A 22,414-nucleotide genomic window follows, 5' to 3' on the forward strand; every position below is an offset into this window, starting at 1 on the left:
TCAAAAGAAAAAGCCCCAGGAATGTCAAAGCCAAAGAAAAAAAAATTATTGCAACAGGCCAAAAAGGAATTCAAGGGTCAAGAAACCAGATAGGATCACATAAGACCTGGCTGCTTATACTACAAATGAGGAGATCTTGGAATACAATATTCCAAAAGGTAAAAGCACAGGCTTATGACAAAGAATTACTTAAACTGCAAAGCTGAGCAAAACTGTCCAGGGAAAAATGGAATAGAAGACCTTCAAGTATTGCTGATGAAGACATCGGAGATGAGTGGGAACTGTGAAATGCAAACACAAGAGTTCAGAGAAACCGAGAAAGGTCAATTTGTTTGAGCTATTCGGCTATATGATGACATCATGTTAACATTCTAATAAGGAGAGAAAAACTGTGTGCCTTTAGAATCTTAAAAGTTTTCAATGAGTAACAAGAAAAACTGAAGATACCCAAGGGTGGACTAATTGTGGGAAGGGGGTTGTAAAAGGGAGTGTTCAAGAAAAGTATACAAACTTGGAGAAGGGTGGGGGGCAAGAGGGGAAAACAAGCATCTGATGAGCCTCAGTCACACAGGCAAATGCCTGTGTGTGCACGTGCATAAACGTATACAAAGTATGATGTAAACATGTGTCAAACACAACAGGAAAACAGACTAGGACAGTGAAAAACAGGATTAAGAGGGAAAAAATACCAGTGAAGGAATAGTCACATTCAAAACAAACTTCCTGATTCTAAAGGAGAAAAAGAAAAGCAAAGAACTCACGTTCATTAGTTGGTGAATGGCACAACAAACTAAGGTATTAATTAACGGAATATTATTCCAGGTTCACAGTATTCATAGATGCTGTTGTTGAGTGATTTCATTCGTGTACAACACTTCGTGACTGCATTTGGAGTTTCCTTGGGAAAGATATTGGAGTGGTTTTCCATTTACTTCTCTACCTCATGTTACATGTGAGGAAACTGAGATAAACAGGGTGAAGTGACTCGCCCAGAATCACACAGCTGGCAAACATCTGTGGCCAGATTTGAACTCAGATCGTCCTGACTCTAGGCCTGGCACACTACCAACTGCACTGCCTCGCTGCCCCAAAGATACTGGAATGGTTTGCCATTTCCTTCTCCAGCCCATTTAAGTGTGGCTAGCTGGTACAATGGATAAAGTGCCAGGCCTGGAATCAGACTCATATCTCTAAGTTCATATCTGGTCTGAATCACTTACTAGCTGTATGACTCTGAGAAAGTCATTTAACCACGTTTTCCTCAGTTTCCCCATCCATAAAATTCTCATTCCCACCCAATCAAAATTCTGGCAGTTAGTGCCTAGAGATCCCTAGATCATTCCCTTTCCTTTCTAAATGAGTTTGGTACCTGGATCAAAAAAAAATTTTTTTTCTCTTCCACAACCTATGCCCTAACACTAGGGGACTCCAGCATACATACTGATTACCCCTGAAACACCCCAGCCTTCCAGTTCTTCAATCTACTCAATTCCCATGCCCCACCTCAACCATACATAAAGATGGCCATACCCTTGATCTTGCCATCAGCCACAGATGTACCTCCATGCACAAGAATTCTGAAATCCCCTTATGTGACTAAAATCTATTGGCTTCCCACTTCTCTGTGCTTTCCCTTACCAAAGCCTGCTCTTCATCGGCACTGTGACCTCCAGTACCTTGACCCCTCAATCCTCTCCAATGTCATCTCCCCTGCACTAACCGCTCTTTTTTTCTCCACAACTTAACCCCTTGGTGAACCAACTCTACTCTGTCCAACTCAACCATGTTCTCCTCTCTGGACTTCCTACTTTCCTTTTCTTATCCCCACTTACACCCAACCAAGTCTCACCTTTGGATCACTGCCACCATTAGTTGCCTTTGCCCCTACACATGTGCTACTGAAAACAAAAGTGGAGCAAAGCTTTAAATGGGCCCTCATTCCTGCTAGACATTCCTGTTATACCTCTCTTAACAACTCACTCTCCCACTCTCCGTAGGGGTTCTTCCTAAACTTTTCATCCTCCTTCAAACCTCCCATGGCTCCCTCTTCCCCTGCCCTCTCACTTGAGAACCTTGCCTCATATTTTACAGAAAAAAATTTAGTCCATTCACCATGACCTCCCTCTTCTCCCCTCTTCCTCTTCTCCTATCACTCAAATGCCCTTTGACACTTCTCCTTCACCCCAGTGTCACATGAGCATTATTCTTTACCAAGGCTTGCCCCTCTACCTGCTCTACCTCCAAGAGATTTCCCCCTATCATTCCTACTCTCTCTCCCTTTATTTGCAATCTGTCCCTCTCTATTGACTCCTTCCCTACACCCTACAAAGATGGCCATATCTGGCCCATCCTGAAAAAACCTTTAAATCATCTTCTATGGCTTTTGCCCTTTAAAGCTAAACTCAAAAAATTGTCTACACTAAGGGCCCCCATTTTCTCTCCTCTCACTCTCTTCTTAACCCTTTAAAATCTGGCTTCCAAACTCACCATCCCATCAAAACTGCTCTCTCCAAAGTTACTAATGATCTTAGTCTAGAAAGACAATGACTTTTTGTCAATCCTCATTCTCCTTCACCTGTCTGCAGCCTTTGACGCTGTTGATCACTCTCTCGTCCTTGATACTCCCTTCTCTCTAGGTTTTCAAGACATTGCTTTCTTCTGGTTCTCCTCTCACCTATCTGATCTACTTTTCTATCTCCATCCTTTTTTCAGGCCACGCCCTGTAATCATAAGCATCCCTCAGGATTCTGTGGAAGACCCTATGCTTGTCTCCATCTGTACTATTTCACTTGGTCATTTTATCAGTTCCCATGAATTTAAAGACCATCTCTATCCTGACGATTCTCACATCTACTTTTACTGTCCCAAATTATCTGCTGGCCTCCAGTCTCACACCTTCAGCTGCCTTTGAGACATCTCAAACTGAATGTCCAATGATATCGTTAACTCATTATCTTTCTCTCTAAATCCTCCCCATTCTTGCTTTCCCTATTACTGTACAGTGCAACACCATCCTCCCAGTCCCTGAGGCTCACAGGCTAGAAATCCTCAACTACCTCCCCCCAGATTCAAGCTATGTCCAAGACCTGCCCATTTTTCTTTTGCAACATCTTTCAAACGTGCCCCCTTCTTTCCTCTGACTCTGCCCTCACCTGGATGTAGGCCCTCATCTCCTCACACCTGTGGGTGGGTCTGCCTGCCTCAATCCACTCCAGTCCATCCCCCATTAAGCTCCTCAAAGGATTTTCTGAAAGTGCAGGTCAAACCTTGCCAGTTCCTCCCCCATTCAACTCCAGTAGTTCCCTATTGCCTCCAAGATCAAATACAAATAGAATTCTATTTGGCATTCAAAGCCCTTTATTCCCTAGCCCTCTCCTACATTTCCCATCTTCTTAGACATGCCTCCCCAGCATGTGCTCTACAAGTCAGTGAGTGACACAGGCCTCCTGACTATTTTGAGAACAATACTTTCTATCTCTCAGCTCCAGACATTTTCTCCAACTGTTCTTCTTGCCTGGAATGCTCCCTCCTATATCTCTGCCTACTGGCTTCCCCTGCTGTCCTTTAAGTCCCAACTAAAATCCCACCTTCTACAGGAAGCCTTTTTCAACTCCTTAATTCCAGTGCCTGCCCTCTGTTAATTATTTCCTATTTATCCTGTACATAGCTTGCGTTGCTACGTTTGCAAGTTGTCTCCCATATCAGATTGTAAGCTCCTGGAGGGCAAGGATTGTCTTTTTCTTTTTTCTTTATCCCCAGCACTTAGCACACAACCTGGCACATAGCAGGTGCTTAATTTTGAATTGTACCATGTTGTACCACAAGGTTTTATGAGATAATTGTACCATATTTTACTTGACCATAACAAAGTATGACACAACTCCACAGAATACTAGGAAGTAGGAACCAATGCAGAGAGATGCGTGGGGAGCCAGGAAAACGATTTATAGAAAGACAACAACACGGTAAAGAAAAGCAACTATGAAAGACTTGAGAAGTCTGATGATCAACAATTTCTCCAGAGGACCCAGGATGCATGTTACCCATCTCCTGACAGAGAAGGAATGAACCCACAGTACAGAACACTTTGGATATGACCACTGCATAGATGTGTCTTACTTGACTGTCCTTGTTTGTTATGGGGGTTTTTCCCATTCATAATAGGGAGGGCATTGGGGAGGGGAAGGGGGATGGAATTAGGAATAGCAGTGTCAAAAACACAACAATCAGAGTGGCACTGAAGCACTGAATATCTGCATAGAACAGAAGGAAGCAGAGACAGGGAGGGAGGATTTTAAAGCAGCATGCTTTTCTGCTCACTTATTTTTCAATCATGTCCAACTCTCCATGACCCCATTTGGGGTTTTCTTGGCAAACATACTGGGGTGGTTTGCCATTTCCTTCTCTAGCTCATGGTACAGACAGGGCATGAGGCAGACAGGGTGAAGTGACTTGTCCAGGGTCACAGAGCAGGTGAGTGCCTGAGGTTAGATTTGAACTCACAAAGAGGAGTCCTCCTGATTACAAGCCTGGTACGCTATCCACTGCAACACTTAGCTGACTCATTTTTTATATATATTTATATGTGTCTGTGTTTGTGTGTGTAAACATAGAGATGTAAGCATATACACACATATATGTGTGTCCATTCTTCGTTGCCGAAGACGACCATGCCATCAGAGAAATGATGACATGACTTGCACTTGACTTTGTTTTGAGTGAGGGAGAGCTGTGCAGGTCACCAGCCTCACTACTCCTCCAGAGCCATCTCAATCCAGTGAACAGATATTCATCAGGATGACTGCAGATGGCCCAGGATGAGACAGTTGGGGTGAAGTGACTTGTCCAAGGACACACGACTAGTGAGTGTCAAGTGTCTCAGGTGAGATTTCAACTCAGGTCCTCCTGACTCCTACACTGGGGCTCTATCCACTGCACCGCTTACCTGTCCCCCCTCACATACATATGCATCAACTAGATGACTGAATTTTTATTTACATATATGTTTCTCCATATATATATATATATGTATCACTTTCATTTCTGTATATGAACCACCTAGTTGACTGAATTATGCATATATTCATATATCTAACAGTACAAAATTGTGACATACATTTTCATGTGCAATTCTCTTTGTTCTCTGCTATGTATATGGAAATCCTCTCTTTTTTTGCTGATGAAATTTATATTTTTAAAAATCATTTAAGAGGTTATGAACCAGAAAATTAGCAGTGATAAGCATTAAGGTAGGGAACAAAGCTCATCCAAGCTAAACACATGATCTGGTCACCTGGATAATGTAAAAGGCTCTTTCTAAAGGATACAAACCCCCAGAGGTATAACCCAATCATTCCCAGATGAGGAAGTCTTTTGACAGACTTGCTGGTGGAAAAGGAAGACAGTTCAGTGACAACTCTTCCATTCCCAGTGTCATAATCAAAAATAATTTATAACATATCTTAATGTATCCTGTAATGTTGGAAGCTCCTAAAGCATGGCGTCCTCTCCAGGAAGGTACTTAAGTATCTAAAACTATTATTTTGTTCATTTTTATCTGATTTGTTTAGAGCTAGAAAGGGCCTTAAAAATCCCACCTGACACCACTTTGTTTTATGGTTTTACCCTTTTTATTCTGACCTTGACAACCATCAAATTAAATTAGCATTTCCATATACATTACAGAATAGTATTACGCATGAACCAGAGATTCTCTTTCATATGAAACTCCTTTTTCTCAGTATATAATGATTTCAACACAAAAAATTGCTGACTGGACTGCCTCCCCAGTGCCCACAGGCCTCTGCTTATCTCCCTGTGCTAGAAAAAAAAAAATTTACCTTCTGCAGCCTGGGATTAAGAGCACTTCCTTGACCGTTTTTGGAGCAATTGTAAGAGAGCTGGGTTGTTTCTTCCTGTGCTATGATTTTTGCTCAAAATCCAAAACTTAATTCTAAAGCCAAGCCAGCAGAGAATTTGTGTGCAAACAGAAGATTTCAAGCAGAATTGAACTTTTTAAAGGAAAACAACTCTTTTATATGGTATTTGATGAATCTCTATGGACTGTCTTCCTCACACCCATATGAGGTGGCACTATTACCCCTATTTAACAAGTTCAGGAACCTAAGTATAGAGGACCTCAATTATCCTGGCAAGAGTAACACCGTTCAAAGGTGGAAGAGCCAGAATTTGAGCCCAAGTCTCTCCTGACTCACAGGGCTACTGTGCTTTTCTTAAGCACCAATTATCATTCCAGTATGTGATGTAGAAAACACCATATGTGATATAGGATATACACCACATGGTGATATATAGGATCATTTGCTTCTGGATTAAATGGGGTTTTTGGAGAGACCGTTTTTATTATTGTGTCCTTTGATATGTTTATTTTTCAGTCTTCTCCTTGCTCTTATAAAGGTACTAAAACTTTATTTAAAATCATCATTACTAGGTTTTCCATGAGTGTCCCTTCACGTATATAAAGTATACATATTTTAGGACATGACCTAAATGACATCTATTTGGGTTGTTCTGTACTTTCCTTTTCTCACTTAAGATTGGGGTGGTAAGAGGGGGACTTAAGATTACTGAGTAAGCAAGCAAAGTACTTCATAATGGGAATCTTCAATGGAAACTTATTGGGAATGTGTAAGCTGTCCCCCAGACAATCTTAGAGTGGGGTCCATACACCCAGGGAAGAAAGACACATACTGACACACACCTTCCTCAGCTCCTGGATTATGGATGAAAGGCGAACATTTTCTGCAGATGTATTAGTCGCAAGAAATCTCATTTGTTCAATGTCATTCTGCAGCTCTCCAATCCTTTCCACCAGCTTCGCCTCCTTGGAAGTGCTTTCTAGCAGTGAGCATTCTTCTCTGTTCTCTCCATCAAATGTAATCCGCTTATGGTGGTTATGACATTCTGCTAATGCCTAGAATGAACAAAGGAGACATTCATTTTCGAGGCAGAGTACACATGGGATTTACAACTGAGATTTTGTAGTGTAGCACATAGGAATATTAAAGCCTCACCCAGAGGGATGGCTTTTTCCCATGACTGAAATATTTTTGCTGGACAAGTCAGCAAGTGGTTATTAAACACCTAAGATGTGTCTTATACGAAAAGAAGAGACAAAACCCAGCACAATTTTATGGAATTCTAAGGGACTGTCTCTGACTTTAAGGAACTTACAATCTAGTTGATAAAACAAAAATCTTAACAAAAACGCCTCTACATATAAACTAAACATATTTAAAGAATTCAGCAAAGAGAATTAATCAAAGTGCATAGCTAGAGAAAGTTGGCAGGAGGAGTTGTATGTTTTACATTTTCTCCAAAAAAGAAAGACCTTGAAAAGGAGCATAGACAGAACCAGCCTTGGTAGCTCTCAGGAAGGGACCTCCCCAAGTGTCACTGATGCTTCTGAGTCCCTGTTAACATCCTGAGTACCTCTTTCAGTTGATGCACTTCCAGCCTAAGGGACTCTAGCTCTGTTTCCAGGTCCCCATATTTCTGTTTCAAGTCAGCATTTTCCTCAAGGCCTGCCAGGTCACATGTGGTGGCCTGGACTTTCTCCTGGCTTATCTCCTGCAGCTCACTGCATACCTGTTCCATTTTTTGTCCTTGAAGTGCCTCGATCTTTTCCTGTTCCATAAGGGATATGGTGGACTCCTGCCTGCCCAAGCACAAGCCAAAAATCAGTTCGTTGTCCAAGATAAGTCCTTAAGGAAAGGGAATATTTACCAAATATGCTGTTAAACAAACACAAGATTCATATGGAAAGAAAGCTAAACACACAGCTTGGTATGGGATTGGGAGAATGGAGAGGGGGTGGGCAAGAGGACGAGGTAAATTCTAGTGTCAGTAGTTACAAGCTTTAAAAAAAAGGCAGGGGTGAGGGTGCACAAGAAGAGCCCGGGAAAATAGGGAGGGCTCAACAGACAAAGCAGTCCAGTGAGAAGATTTGACAATGTAGTTTTAAGACAAGAAAGCTAGTCACTCAGAACATCTCCACTAATCCTAAAAAAAAAGGAAAAGAACGATGGGGCAGCCTGGAGGAGAAAGAGAGTATGGAGCATCTGGATTCATAGGCAAATACTATAGGAAACAAAATGTTTCCAATTCATTCTGTAATGAGTCAATGAATTCTGGTGGGTCAGGGTGAGAGGGGAGAAACAGATGCCATAATAAACATCCTTAACAAATGTTTGTTGATGGATAAAAGTGAGAAAGCAGCCCAAGACCAAAAAAGAAACCTTTTTATTCATCTGTGTTTTAAACTGATGAAAAGGAATTTGATGTTATTTTTAAAATAACCTGTGGGTACAAGTTGAATACAGGTGAAATACTGGACATCCCAAGCATCTTAGTGCAGTTTTGTTGCCATTCAGTTATTTTCCAGTCCTGTCTGACTCTTCATGACCCATTTGGGGTTTTCTTAGCAAAGATCCTAGAGGAGTTTTCCATTTCCTTCTCCTATTTATGTTGGTGATGAGGAAATGGAGGAAAATAGGGTAAAATGACTAGTCCAGGGTCACACGGCTAGTAAGCGACTGAGGTCATAGTTGAGCTCAGACACTCCTGACTCTAGATCCTGCACTCTAGCCACAGCAGTGCCAAGTGGAGTTGTAAGCTTTAATAATTTCAGAAGTAGAAATGAGATTTAAAAAATATTTTAATCATTTTAACATTTAATTGTTTAGTTTTATTAAAATTTATTCAGGTTTGAGCATCTTGAAAAATAAATTTGTCATTAAAATTTTACTAATTTTTTGCTTCAGTTCCTCTGAAGAGGGCAATGAAGAAAAAAGTCAACTGCATTCTCTGGTTAGCTGAACAGCAAGAAGGAGAAAATTCACTTGCCATCACAAAAAGGAGGTTCCCCACAGAAATTTAACAACTCAATGAAAACATTAAAGGAAACTGGCTCAATTCATGATGAGCCTAGATCCAAGAGACATCAAGCACATGAAAAGACTGTGGCTGAAACCCAGAGGGCATCTAGACAGAATCCCTCCAAAATCAGTGCACTGTGTGTTTGCTGAACTGAGCATTCCTGAGGCTACGATGAGCAGAATTCCAATGGACAAGGTTGCAACTGTTCACATGTCCCTGAGAGAAGATTACTAGGCCAGGCTAGACTTCTGTCCATTGATGGTGTCAAAAATGGAAAATTCCAATGACAGACGTGACAAGGTGACTTTTTCTGGTGACATAGCTTTCCATGTAAGTGGCAAAGATAACCGTCACAACTGCAACATTTGGGGCCCAGAAAAGTCTCAAGGAGCCTGGCAACAAGAAAGAAACTGTCCAAAAGTTCTTGTCTGGTGCACCATTAATATACCCTGCCTTTTTTTTTAAGGATCTACATTCAACAGTGGATCTTACTTAGCAGTGCTGCCAAATTTTGCTTTTCGAGCTGCAGAGGTTGAATCTGTTTAATAACACCATCTTTCACCAAGACAGGGCACCTTGCCATCATGTATTCTGTGAGTGACACTTTCTGGATGACAGCCTCTCAGAACAGTGGATCTGTAGAGGAGGGTACCTTGCCAGGCCAACCTGATCTGTCTGTGCTAGACTTTCTCCAGTGTGGCCAGGGTCATGTCAAAATTGTGGCGTATGCATCAAAACCTTGTTCTTTGGAGGGCTTTAAGGGTAGTATCACAAATGCAATCCTTTGAATGAATAGGATTTGAAAATATTAATAAAATGCAAAAATCCTCTAGAACAAGGCATAATAAAAAATGGTGGTTAGACTGACTTTAATTGAGAAACATCTCAATATTTTAAACAATTAACCTTTCAAATGTTGTTTTTCTTACAGATCCCTGGCATTTATACTTCTGAAGTGATTAAATCACGGCCCACTATCTCTTGGATCTGGACTTCTCATGAATTGAACCACTCCTACAATGTTTTATCCAATTGTTAATTCTGGGAAGAGAGGGCTCCTTTTATTAATCCAAATTACTAAACTTTCAAATTTCTTTGTAATTTTGTAGCCTCTCTACTTCTGAAGTTATTAAAGCTTAAACCAGCCCTAAGACTTTTAGCATAAGGTATCTTGGTTCTGCTTTCTCCATTTTTTTGGCTGTTGGCTTTTTTTCCAAGAAAATAATTTCATGAGACAAATAAACATGGAGTCCATCTTCCATGAGAAAGAAGAACTGAATTTGGTGCCCCAGGACCTGCGTTTGAATCTTGTTTCTGCTTGTTTGACCTTGAGAAAGTCATATAACCTCTTCGGGCCTCAGTGTCCTTATCTGTAAAATTAACAGCAAGAAGGCTCACTCTGTGCTCAACACTGCCTGAATAATCTATTGCAAGGGGAATATTTTAGCCCTGTGGAATTATCCTCTATTGCTTATCACTTTCATGAAGCAGAGAGGATGAGGATGGCAGAGGGAGGAGTCAATAGTGAAGACTATCGAACATTTTTACAGCAACCTTCAGGAAATGTGGATGACAGTGGTTTCTTCTCTATTCAAAAATGAAAGATCATTTATATGCAACTAGAAGGAACATTGGTTTACGGTTCAAAAGTTAGGAAAACAGTGGTTTAACCTAAACTCTCCCTTGATGGGTCCAGAATTAATATCAGATACTTACCTTGCACTTTTCTTGGCTCAGTTACAACAGGAGGGTTATTCCATATTTGTTGTTAAGGGTGACCTACCAGACTGTGAAGCTGACCAGCTCCTGCAGATGATTCGGGTACAACAAATGCATAGACCAAAACTCATTGGAGAAGAATTAGCCCAACCCAAAGATCAAAGAGTACAGGAAACAGACCTAGAGCACTCTTGAGAAGTAAGTCATTCATATGATGGGACAGGAATGTGAGGTGAAGATGAAGAGAATCTACAAAGAGCTCTATCTAGCACTAAGTTGAAAGGAAATTGATATGGAAGATGAAGAAGCAGATCTGCATAGAGCACTTCGACTTAGCATGCAAGGTGGTTCCAGAAATGATATTTCGGAAGACATTTCACAGCCATCAGGTACAAATTCACCAAGATCTTTTATTTCAGAAGAAGTACGAAAGAGAAGAGAAGCCTACTTTGAAAAACAACAACAGAGGGGGGCGGAGCCAAGATGGCGGAATAGAAAGATGCACATACGCCACCTCCGAACCCACTGCCCATAAAATACCTGTAAAAAAAAAGAACCACCAGCGAATTCTGGAGCAGCAGAAGCCACAGTACGGAGTGGACGAGATTTGTGCTCCAGAGAGCCTGAAAACCTCTCACAAAAAGTCCCTTGTGCCCCAGACCCAGAGCAGAGCCAAACCCTGCCTCAGCAGTGCAGCACTGAAAGGAGCAGATCCGAGCAGGCTTCAGGGATGGAATCTCCAGCAGCTGCGCGGGTCCCTCCACCCACAGGTGACAAGAGTCGGTGAGAGGGTCTCTATGGAGGGTCGAGAGGGGTGTGGGGTGCCCCCATAACTCAGGTCCCCTTGGGAGGCAGCAGCGGAGGCGGGATCAGACCAGGACTCCCCAAGCAGGCAGGACCCCGGATCCATTGTTGAAGGTCTCTGCATAAACCCCCTGAGGGCACGGAGCCTGTGAGGTGGCCCTGTCCCCACCTAAGCACCTGAACTTAATCTCACACTGAAGAGCAGCCCTGCCCCCGCCCAAAGCCCTGATGCTGGGAAGCAGTATTTGAATCTCAGACCCCAAGTGCTGGCTGGGTGGATCTGGAGGAGAAGTGGGTGTGAAGAGAATATTCAGAAGTCAAGTCACTGGCTGGGAAAATGCCCAGAAAAGGGAAAAAAAAATAAGACTATAGAAGGTTACTTTCTTGGTGAACAGGCATTTCCTCCCTTCCTTTCTGATGAGGAAGAACAATGCTTATCATCAGGAAAAACGCAGAAGTCAAGGCTTCTGTATCCCAGCCCACTCAATGGGCTCAGGCCATGGAAGAGCTCAAAAAGGATTTTGAAAATCAAGTTAGAGAGGTGAAGGAAAAACTGGGAAGAGAATTGAGTGACATGCAAGCAAAGCATGAAAAACAAGTAAACACCCTGCTAAAGGAGACCCCAAAAAATGCTGAAGAAAATAACACCTTGAAAAATAGGCTAACTCAATTGGCAAAAGAGGTTCAAAAAGCCAATGAGGAGAAGAATGCTTTCAAAAGCAGAATTAGCCAAATGGAAAAGGAGATTCAAAAGCTCATTGAAGAAAATAGTTCTTTCAAAATTAGAATGGAACAGATGGAGGCTAATGACTTTATGAGAAACCAAGAAATCACAAAACAAAACCAAAACAATGAAAAAATGGAAGATAATTTGAAATATCTCATTGGAAAAACAACTGACCTGGAGAATAGATTCAGGAGAGACAATTTAAAAATTATGGGACTACCTGAAAGCCATGATCAAAAAAAGAGCCTAGACATCATCTTTCATGAAATTATCAAGGAAAACTGCCCTGAGATTCTAGAACCAGAGGGCAAAATAAGTATTCAAGGAATGCACAGATCACCACCTGAAAGAGATCCAAAAAGAGAAACTCCTAGGAACACTGTGGCCAAATTCCAGAGTTCCCAGGTCAAGGAGAAAATATTGCAAGCAGCTACAAAGAAACAATTCAAGTATTGTGGAAATACAATCAGGATAACACAAGATCTAGCAGCTTCCACATTAAGGGATCAAAGGGCATGGAAGAGGATATTCCAGAAGTCAAAGGAACTAGGACTAAAACCAAGAATCACCTACCCAGCAAAACTGAGTATAATACTTCAGGGGAAAAATTGGTCTTTCAATGAAATAGAGGACTTTCAAGCATTCTTGATGAAAAGACCAGAGCTGAAAAGAAAATTTGACTTTCAAACACAAGAATGAAGAGAAGCATGAAAAAGTAAATAGCAAAGAGAAGTCATAAGGGACTTTACTAAAGTTGAACTGTTTACATTCCTACATGGAAAGACAATATTTGTAACTCTTGAAACTTTTCAGTATCTGGGTACTGGGTGGGATTACACACACACACATGTACATGCACACGCACACACACATAGAGACAGAGTGCACAGAGTGAATTAAAGAGGATGGGATCATATCTTAAAAAATGAAATCAAGCAGTGAGAGAGAAATATATAGGAGAAAGGGAGAAATGGAATGGGGCAAATTGTGTCTCATAAAAGAGGCAGGCAAAAGACTTATTAGTGGAGGGATAAAGAGGGGAGGTGAGAGAAAAACATGAAGTTTATTCTCATCACATTCGACTAAAGGAAGGAATAAAATGCACACTCATTTTGGTATGAAAACCTATCTTACAATACAGGAAAGTGGTGGATAAGGGGATAAGCAGAGTGGGGGGTATGATGGAAGGGAGAGCATGGGGAGGAGGGAGCAATTTGAGGTCAACACTCATGGGGAGGGACAGGATCAAAACAGAGAACAGAAGTAATGGGGGACAGGATAGGATGGGGGGAAATATAATTAGTTCTTACACAACACTACTATTATGGAAGTCATTTGCAAAACTACACAGATTTGGCCTATATTGAATTGCTTGCCTTCCAAAGGGAAGGGGTGGGGAGGGAGGGAGGGCAGACAGGGGCAATTAGAACGCTTGGCGTTTTGGGGTGGGGGGAAGGGACAAAAGGGGAGAAAATTTGGAAGCCAAAATTTTGTGAAAATGAATGTTAAAAGTTAAATAAGTAAATTAAAAAAAAAAAGAAAAGAAAAACAACAGCAGCCAGAACAGGTACCACATCTACAAGTACAGATGCCCTTGAAATTGATCCAGGTGACGATATGACCAAAGAAGAAATGCTTCAAGCTGCTATGAATATGTCTTTGGAAACTGTTAAAAATAATTTGAATACTGAAGGAAAAAATAGCAAAGGGACTTTTTAAAAAATATCAAAATATTCATATTCCCTAACATTGACTTCTTGTGCAGATATATCCGATACTGAGCTCATTTCAGAAATATGCCAGAGTACCACAGTTCAGAAAAATGTAGGGGGAGGCGGCTTGCAAATAAAAATGATAGAAAATGCATCAAGTTGAGAACTAAAGCCTCTGTATTCCAAATACTAGCCAAAGAGGCATTCAGCAATTACAGAAATAGGCAATAGTTTTCTAAGTAATTACATTTACCGTCTTCTGAGGGATGGCCAATAACCTCTTAAAGTAAGAATTTTTTAAAGACCTATTTGCAGACCAACTCATAGGATCTAGCCGCAGATTTTTTCTAGTTCTTTTGAATACTCTGATTTACTCCTCTCTCACTTTGTCATAGTTGCTTGTTGCTTAAGGTCCCAAGTGGCTTTATTGCAAAGACTGTCACTTGTTTATAGTTACAACAGGTATGATATTTAATGGGGTAAATCACTCTAGTCCCAACTGCATTTTATGTGCTCTAGCTTTTTTTCTTTACTTTTCATTGTCTTCGACCTCAGTTTCTCTCCTATATACCTTTCATTCCACCTTAGCTGAAGTTAGCCTGTGATAGGAATTATTTCTTGTCCTTTCAATATGCCATAAAGGGATCAGTATCCTATGATCAGTGCGTTCCTAGATTTGAAGGGAACCCTGCAAAAGTGAGGTGTTGAGACAATATTCAGTTTGGGGACAGCATAACTATTTTTCCAGGTGCTTTATGAATATCTTCTCTGCTATGTCAGAATGTTACAGCATTTAGATGAACAGCCTTACACTATGCACCTCGATGTTTCCTCTCTTGCTAAGGAAAATGAGGAAAATAAAGTATGCAAGCTAGCTTGTGTGAATTGTAAGATTTAAGGTCCAAGATATGTGTGTAATGGACTAAACTGGGCTACCTGGTTTGTGTCATCCTGCAGCGTTTTATTGTGAATGGTGCTTTCTGTTTTACACAAATTTGAAATGTAGGGAAATGTAGATAATCTCTGCTTCACCTATACTCCATTAAACAGAAATATTTTCACCCATAAAATAATCTTGGAACACATGGAAATAATTTCCTTCCTAAATTAGATTTAAAATTATGTTGTTACTTGAAGCATACTGCTTCGCTAGAAATACAGCAATAATTGGATTATTCAACAGCAAGTGAGGTTGTACATAAAAAACGGTTTTGTCACACATGTTTTCATAAGGTTCCCAAATGACTGTTTCCTTTTATGGAAATAGAATAGTGCTAAAATTTGGATTGAGATTAATAGTGCCCTTTTAAAATAGGCATTTTGCTCCTGCCATCAGCCATTATTTGTTTTCATCTGTAAAATTTTTGAGACTTGATGTATTAAATAAAATGTTCAACGTGAGTCTCTGAAAATTAAAAATATAGTAGAATGGCATTTAAAAAATTATGGATGGCTGTACTGATCAGGGAAAATTTTTTACTGCAAGATTTGCTGTTAGATGTAACTAAAAATATAAGAAATGCCTTTTATTGATAAAGTTACTTTTACTTGAGTGTGAACTCCGAAGTGAACCATACAGTAAGAAGAAAAAATCTGGCTACTAAGTCTTTTTAAGCATTTTTAATTTACAAAATAAAATTCTTGATTGTAGAATACAATAATGAATAAATCTGGAAATATACACAATTCTCCCCCCAGTTTTGCGTAGTATTTCCATGTCTGTTTTCCATTGTTTTTTCCTTTTGAAAACCTACACTCAGCTCTTCATATATTTGCGTTAATGCTTTCTCTAACCTAAATACTGAGCTAACTGTTAAGACTGAAACTGTTTTCTTCCATACTTTCTTACACAGTAAAAGCTCATAAAGCAAAGTAAAACACAAGGCTGAAACCCTTGGAGTGCCCAGATGAAGCAGTTTTTAAAAGAACACATCAGCCTTAATTCTTGATGCTTTTTGTTGACTCAAGTTGGACCCTTAGGCTAGAAAGTTCAGACGGAGTTATGCCTACATTGAACATGCCATACACATTTTATATTGTAAAAACAAGTAATACACTGCCATCTTATCATGGAATGTAGACATGAATATAGACTTTTGATGGCTTAAATTCTAGTCATTCAGACTATATTCCTCAGTTGACATAATTTCAAAGATGGCTGCTTCATAATAGTCCATTGTACAAAATAAGTTAACTGAAAATTCCCCCCTGACCCCAGTCTACCTTCTTAATCTGGCATTTATTCAGTTCAATGTAACACCTGTGAATTTGTTTAAATTTTTAAACTGTATAAAAGTACGCCAAATCCTGCCTGACAATAGTCATCCTGCTGTGATAAAGTTTCATTTGTGGCACTAAAGGTAGGGAATTACTATAAATGCTCAAACAAGGATTTCTATTCTGGGTCAACAATTAGGAGGACATTAATGTTTAATATTTAAGCAATATTTACTCTTCTGTAAAAGGAGTATCCAATGGGATGAACAAGGTACAGAAAAATTTTGTTTGGAACTCGGCAACATTACTGATAAGTAATGGCAAACTGGGAAACACCAATGCAATGTGTATTTTCAGATAAGTGCATGACTTCTACATGGAAGGAGTAACTGATCAGATTTTTTTTTAATTTGCAGGTTAGTGATAAGAAGATTAATGTATAAATATGAAAAACATTTGGAGGCAAATTATGTCTTAATATCAAAAATTCAAAAAAATACAATTTATATTTTTGTTTAAAAGTGTTAGGAAAATAGTCTTTTTTCATTGTTCTCAAAACATTTTGCTTTATTAATGGAGATGCTATTTTTTAAGTGAAGGGCCGCATGGAGATTTTCCTAAATCAGGACTGTGTATTGCTAAAAACGCAGTAAATCAGGGAAAATAAAATCAGATATATGCTTTAGTATCATAAAATAAAGCTTCTCATACCTAAATATTGTGCCAAAACAAGAAACTGAAAATTCAACCTAAATTCTGACTGTCAGTACTTTCAATAGTGTTTTAAAAATCAGGCTCATGCCAATTTCTATAATATGAATATGTATTTATAGCTTTTATATTGGCAGACAGGATTTGCCAGAGGGCAGAGGAAAGCTTGATCAAATGTGCTGAAAAACTGTAAAGCTATTTTTTTTAATGCTTTCATTAGCTCGAAAAACAACACATTGTAAGTTGTTACTTTAAAGAGAATATTTTTTTAATCTGAAGAAAACCTCTCTGCATTTGAAAAAAAAAGAAATTTCATTTCTTCTGATGCAAGAAACCTGAGTTTTTGTAGATGAATTGCCTGTTTTTTTCCCTCAAAACAAGCATCAAAATGCTACTTACTCCTCTGAAGCATTTTCTGGAACAGAGAAAGTTCACAATAGGGAAAAATGCACAGGAAGCCCCCTTACCACGACACAACAGTAAATCAGACAATAAGTACTTTTTACATAAAGTGGTTAATCTAATGTCCAAGCACAGAGGCATCCCCCAGAAGGACCATACAGGGACACTTTCTGAATCATACACATTACCATCCCCACCATTACCAGTTCATTCCACTTCTATCATCATTCCCCTCCGCTATTCTCACCTCCCAGGGAGACACAGGACGGCGAGGAAGACTTCTGCCACTTTCCTATACCATCTCCTACCCTGTATGGCATCAGGGTTGCTACCCATTCCCCACCCCAGTGGGGCTCTGCCCAAGATCCATCTTTAACACTGTTCTGCCCTTAAGACCTCTTCCACCTTCTCATTCCAAATAACAACCAAATGCATAAGATATCTAGATATCAACCTCTTAAAGCAAGTAAAAGACATATAGATTCAGTTGCAAGTCCTTAAAGAAATAAAGAACAACCTAAACAGCTATAAGAATATTCAGTGCTCATGGCTAGACTGTGCCAATATGATGAAAATGACAAAACTACCAAAATAATACTTCAATGCTATACCAAATTGCCAAGGGCATGTGTTACAGAGCTTGATAAAATAATAACAAAATTAATTTGGAAAAACAAAAGATATAGAATATAAAGGCAAATGATAGAAAGAAAGACAAATGGGTAAAAGTAGCACGTCCAGACCACAGACTGTGTTATAAAACAGCTGTCATCAAAAACCATCTTAAAAAAAGGAGATATAATGGAATAGACTTGACAAGAGAGCATCAGAAATAACGAAACTCAATTACCCAGTTTTTGAAAATGTGGAAGACATTAATAACCTAGAAAAAAATTCCTTATCTGATTAAAAATTGCTGGGAAAGTTGGAAAGCGGTCTGGCAAAAATTAGGCTTAGTACAGTACCATATACTCTATTCCATAATACCTTCTAAATGAATGTGACTTTCATATTAAAAGATGATATTTTTAAAAAAAGTAGAAGAGAAACAGATCATGTATATCTCACAGCTATGGGTAAGAGATACATCCTTAACCACACAAAAGACAGAGGCAATTACAAGGATAAAATAGATAACTTTAATTACTTGCACCTGGAAAGGGTCTGCATAGACAACACTAATTGGTTGAGGATAAGAAGTTAAGTGGTTGAATAGGGAAAAAATATATTTGTATCAAATTTCTCTGGTAAGAGATTTGTATGTAAAACATATAAGCATTCTTGTGTTTGTGTGTGTGTGTGTGTGTGTGTGTAGCTGAATAATGGTAAGATGTCCTCCCACCTTGCCTTTTTGTGTTGCCATGTTATGCAGAAACACTGGACCCAGAGTATGCAGGAGACCCTGAATGTGCCAAGAATAACCTCCCCCCCAAGGGAACAAAAGTTATTGTTAACATCCCAAACGGGACTTCCCGTGTGTCTTTGGGAAGCAAAACAGGTGCCAGTCAGTCCACATTAGATGGGAAACTGCTTGTGCAGCTGGGACCTTTGTAGATAAGCAGACCACCGTATCTTCACGGTCTATTAGTTCCCAAGGGAAAAGAAGTGGGCTTTGGTGCTGCCTGGCTCCTCCCCTCCAGGAGGGGTTTTGTCCTTTTCCCACCCCTACTGCTCTTTCCCTCCTCCCATGCCACTCTCCTTTAAGTAGAGATGGGTATTTTCCCCTCCTTCTTTGGCCTGCTGTTATTAAAAGACAAGCTTCTGTGGGGACTGTGAACTCTTTGGGTTCCACATGCATGCTCATTTATCTTGTAATAAACCTAGTTTTCATGTAAATTTCGTGAAGGTGTGATTCCCTGTTGTAGCTGTGTGTCTATCCCTCTTTCTCTGTCTCTGTCTGTCTCTTTCTCTCTCTCCATACACACACACACACACACACACAGATGTGTGTGTATATGTGCATATGTGTATAATCATTTGTCATTCAGCTATACATAAATGGTCAAAGGATATTCAGTGATCCTAGGAAGAACTGCAAAGTATTCATAACCACATGAAAGAAGCGCCAAGCCACTCATAACAAAGGAAACGCAAATCAGAACAACCCTGACGTTTGACCTCATACTCTGCAAAGTGGCAAAAGAAAAGGACAACACACACTTTTGCCTTGTTGGTGGAACTGTGAAGTGGTATAACCGTTTGGAAAGCAAACTGAATGGCATCAAGAAAGTGACAAAAATGTCCACACTCTTTAAAACAAAGACCCCATTGCTGGCCTTCTACCCCAAGAAAACCATCCGTAAAGGCCGCTCAGTGTGACTGTGATGGACAGAGCTCCTGGCGTCTGAGAAACTCATGTTCCTGAGTTCAAATCCAGCCTCAGACAAATATTTCCTAGCTGTGTGAAGCTGGCAAGTCACTTAACCTGGCTGGCCTCAGGTTGCTCATCTGCAAAAGGAGCTGGAGAAGCAAATGGCAAAGGACTCCAGTATCTCTGCCAAGAAAACCCCAAATGGGCTCACGAAGAGTTGGACACGACTGAAAAAAGACTTAACAACCACATCCACGCCATCAAGATGGCAAAAGGTCCCCATGTACTTCAAAACATTTTCAGCAGCACTTTCTCTGACAGCTAAGAAATGGAAAGAAAGTAGAAGCCCATCTACTGGGCAAGGGCTACACAAAATGTGGCATGTGAACCTCACGGAATGTTTCTGAGCTGTAAGGAATGATGGGGGTCATGAGTACAGAGAAGCATGGGAAAAGCTTTTGTGAACTGCCGGAGCAGAGCCAAGAAAAACCATCCACAGGAAGTGTAAGAATAGAAATGGAGAGGACAAGGGCACATCGAAAAATCAAAAGTAAACACACCAAAGTCAGAAAGACCAAGTAGGGCGGAGATAGGAGGAGACACCCCCAAGCTTCCTCTTTGTGGAGGGGGGGAGCTCCAGAGGTCTTGCACCTGACGGAGTTTTGGACATTCTCCACGTACCAATCACTTAACGGTGATGACCCTTTTGGAAGTCCTCTCTAGAAAAGACCACTATCATTTGTCATATAGGATGGCTCTCTTGAAATTCCAAATGCCACGTAGACAGACAGCTTGAGCTCAACATAGTCAAAGCCGAATCATCCTCTTTCCCCCAAACCCTCCCCTCAGTTGCCATCTCCAGTGATGACTCTCAAATCCACCCATCCAGCCCTAATCCCCTGCTGACTTCCCAACTGCCTGGTAGCCATCTTCAGTATGCTGAATTTCACACATCCCAAACCGAGCCGTGATCTTCCCCCCGCCCCCAACCCTCCCCTGTTGCCGCAGAGGGCAGCAGCAACCTGCAGTCTTTCAGGCTGAAACCGAGGAGTCCTCCTCCGCCGCCCACTCTCTCGCCCCTCCCATATCTAGCCTGTTGCCAAGGGCTGTCGGTTCTACCTTAGCAACAGCTCTCGGAGGCATGCTCTCTTCTCTGCTCTGATACTGCCACCTCCCTGGTGCAGGGCCCCACGACGTACTGCAATAGCCCGCTGGCGTGCCTGCGGCCCCCACTGCAGTCCCCTTTAGGTTCAGCCACTAAGGAGACTCCCTTCGGGCGCGGCTCTGACCGAACTCCGGGGCTCTCGCACTCAGATTCTAGAAGCTTCCCAAGGCCTCCGGAATCCGAGACATCCTCCTCTTGGGGGCGTTCCACGCCCTCCCTCACCTAGCCCCCTCCTCGCTCTCCAGGCTTCTGGCACCCCACGACCTAGCATTTTCTCTTGTCCTCACTGCCACGCTCTTCCCCCCAGAGACACTGAGCTCCTGGCTCTTCCAGGAACAAGAAGCCCTCCCTCCACTTCTTGGCTCCATGCATTCTCTCTGGCTATCCCCCAAGCCTGCAAAGCTCTCCCTTCCCACCTCTGGCTACTGGCTTCCATCTTGGGGAAGGACTGGAAGCCTTCCCCCAGCCCTCTTCATTCCAGGGCCTTCCCCTCTTATCTCGTCTGTAGCTTCTCTGGACCCCTCACCGCCTGCCGCCATCCCTCAGACTGCCATCTCCTCCAGTCTGGGGCCTCTTTTGGCTTCCCGGCTCGTAGCACGGTGCTCGGCACAGAGTAGGGACTTACTTAATCGACGCTGAATGACCGCCTGGCAGCTGCAGGTTGAAGGGGATAGGACTTTGCTCGCTATGGGGATGGCCGAGAGATACACCTTCAGAAGCTTTTCCCTCCGCCTCAGGGAAGGCCCAGGAGCGGGGGTGGGGGGTGGGGGGGGGGCGGGGAGAGGAGGGAGGTCTCGGCAAAGGAGGCTGTCGGGAAAGAAAACGGCCAGCTAGCGTTTACGGAGACCCACTACGGGCCAGGCACTGTCCCAGGCCAGGCCAGCGTCCCATGCAGTTGCTCTCATAGTTGGGGAGGTTTTCTGGGAAAAAGGAGTCTCCCGCGCCATGAACCCAGCCCGCCTTGGGTGGGGGGAAGGGACGAGGCTGAGGCTAGGAATCCATTAGCAAGCGTCTATGCACCCCTCATCGCCCAGTCTGCCACCTTACCTTTGCATGAGGGCCCGCGAAGGTCGGACCAGAAGAAGCTGCGCGGCCGCTTTTCCTCTGACCCGGGTGGGCCAAGCCTTCCAGGCCGCAGCCTCGGCAGCCGCGGGCGGAAGCACTCGACAGCCACAGGCAGCCTGCGCAGCCGCGTGGAGCCGCAACCACGGTCTTCGCCAGTGCGCGTGCGCAGAGCCAGGGTGTGAGCCACGCCCCCTCCCCTCCCCGCTCCGAGCTCCACCCCAGCCTGCCGGGACTCGATTCGCCTTCCTTCCTGTTCTGGCTCGGGAAAGGAGTGCGCCAGGGGCCTTGGCTCCCCCGGGCGTAGCCCTCCGCCCTTGCACGTGCTAGCACACCTGACAGGCTGAATGCAAACAGTTTTTATTATTATCGTATTATTATTTATTGTTTTCACGGTGACGTGGATCCACGGGCCGGATATTAAATCGCGCTGCCTCAGACAAAGTGCACCAGGCGTAAATCTGTGTCAGGACCATCCACGGTGGTCTGTGTCCTTCAGATTCAGGGTCCCCACCAGTGATTAAGCGGACCCTCAGAAAGGAATTTCTGCACTGCGCAGCTTGTAAATACAACAGGAGAGCAGACTTTGACAGAGCTTCCACTCCAAGTACAGTGCAGGACGTCTGCGTGTTCTTTCCCATTAAGGAGCCATGACACAGTGTAGGTCCAGGCGGTACTAGGATATG

At 42.0% G+C, this 22,414-nt stretch overlaps 1 protein-coding gene and 1 pseudogene across 2 annotated transcripts in view; one reads left to right on the forward strand and one right to left on the reverse strand.

The window, feature by feature from the left end:
* Positions 1-21,890, reverse strand: part of LOC140516479 (protein bicaudal D homolog 2-like) — a 39,201-nt gene extending 17,311 nt beyond the window's left edge. The window contains exons 1-3 of one of the 2 annotated variants that reach the window (XM_072627454.1): positions 21,714-21,890; positions 7,609-7,724; positions 6,722-6,934 (exon numbers count right to left, since the gene is read on the reverse strand). In XM_072627454.1, the coding sequence (XP_072483555.1) occupies positions 6,722-6,934; positions 7,609-7,656 (261 nt within the window). In that variant the 5' untranslated portion in view covers positions 7,657-7,724; positions 21,714-21,890. Of the gene's footprint in view, positions 1-6,721; positions 6,935-7,452; positions 7,725-21,713 lie in introns of both variants that reach the window. The other variant, XM_072627453.1, reaches the window with a different exon arrangement.
* On the forward strand, positions 9,483-20,892 carry LOC140515751 (ataxin-3-like; annotated as a pseudogene).
* Positions 21,891-22,414: the final 524 nt, after the last annotated feature.

Source organism: Notamacropus eugenii, chromosome X (genome assembly GCF_028372415.1).
Source record: "Notamacropus eugenii isolate mMacEug1 chromosome X, mMacEug1.pri_v2, whole genome shotgun sequence".
Taxonomy (NCBI): Eukaryota; Metazoa; Chordata; class Mammalia; order Diprotodontia; family Macropodidae; genus Notamacropus; species Notamacropus eugenii.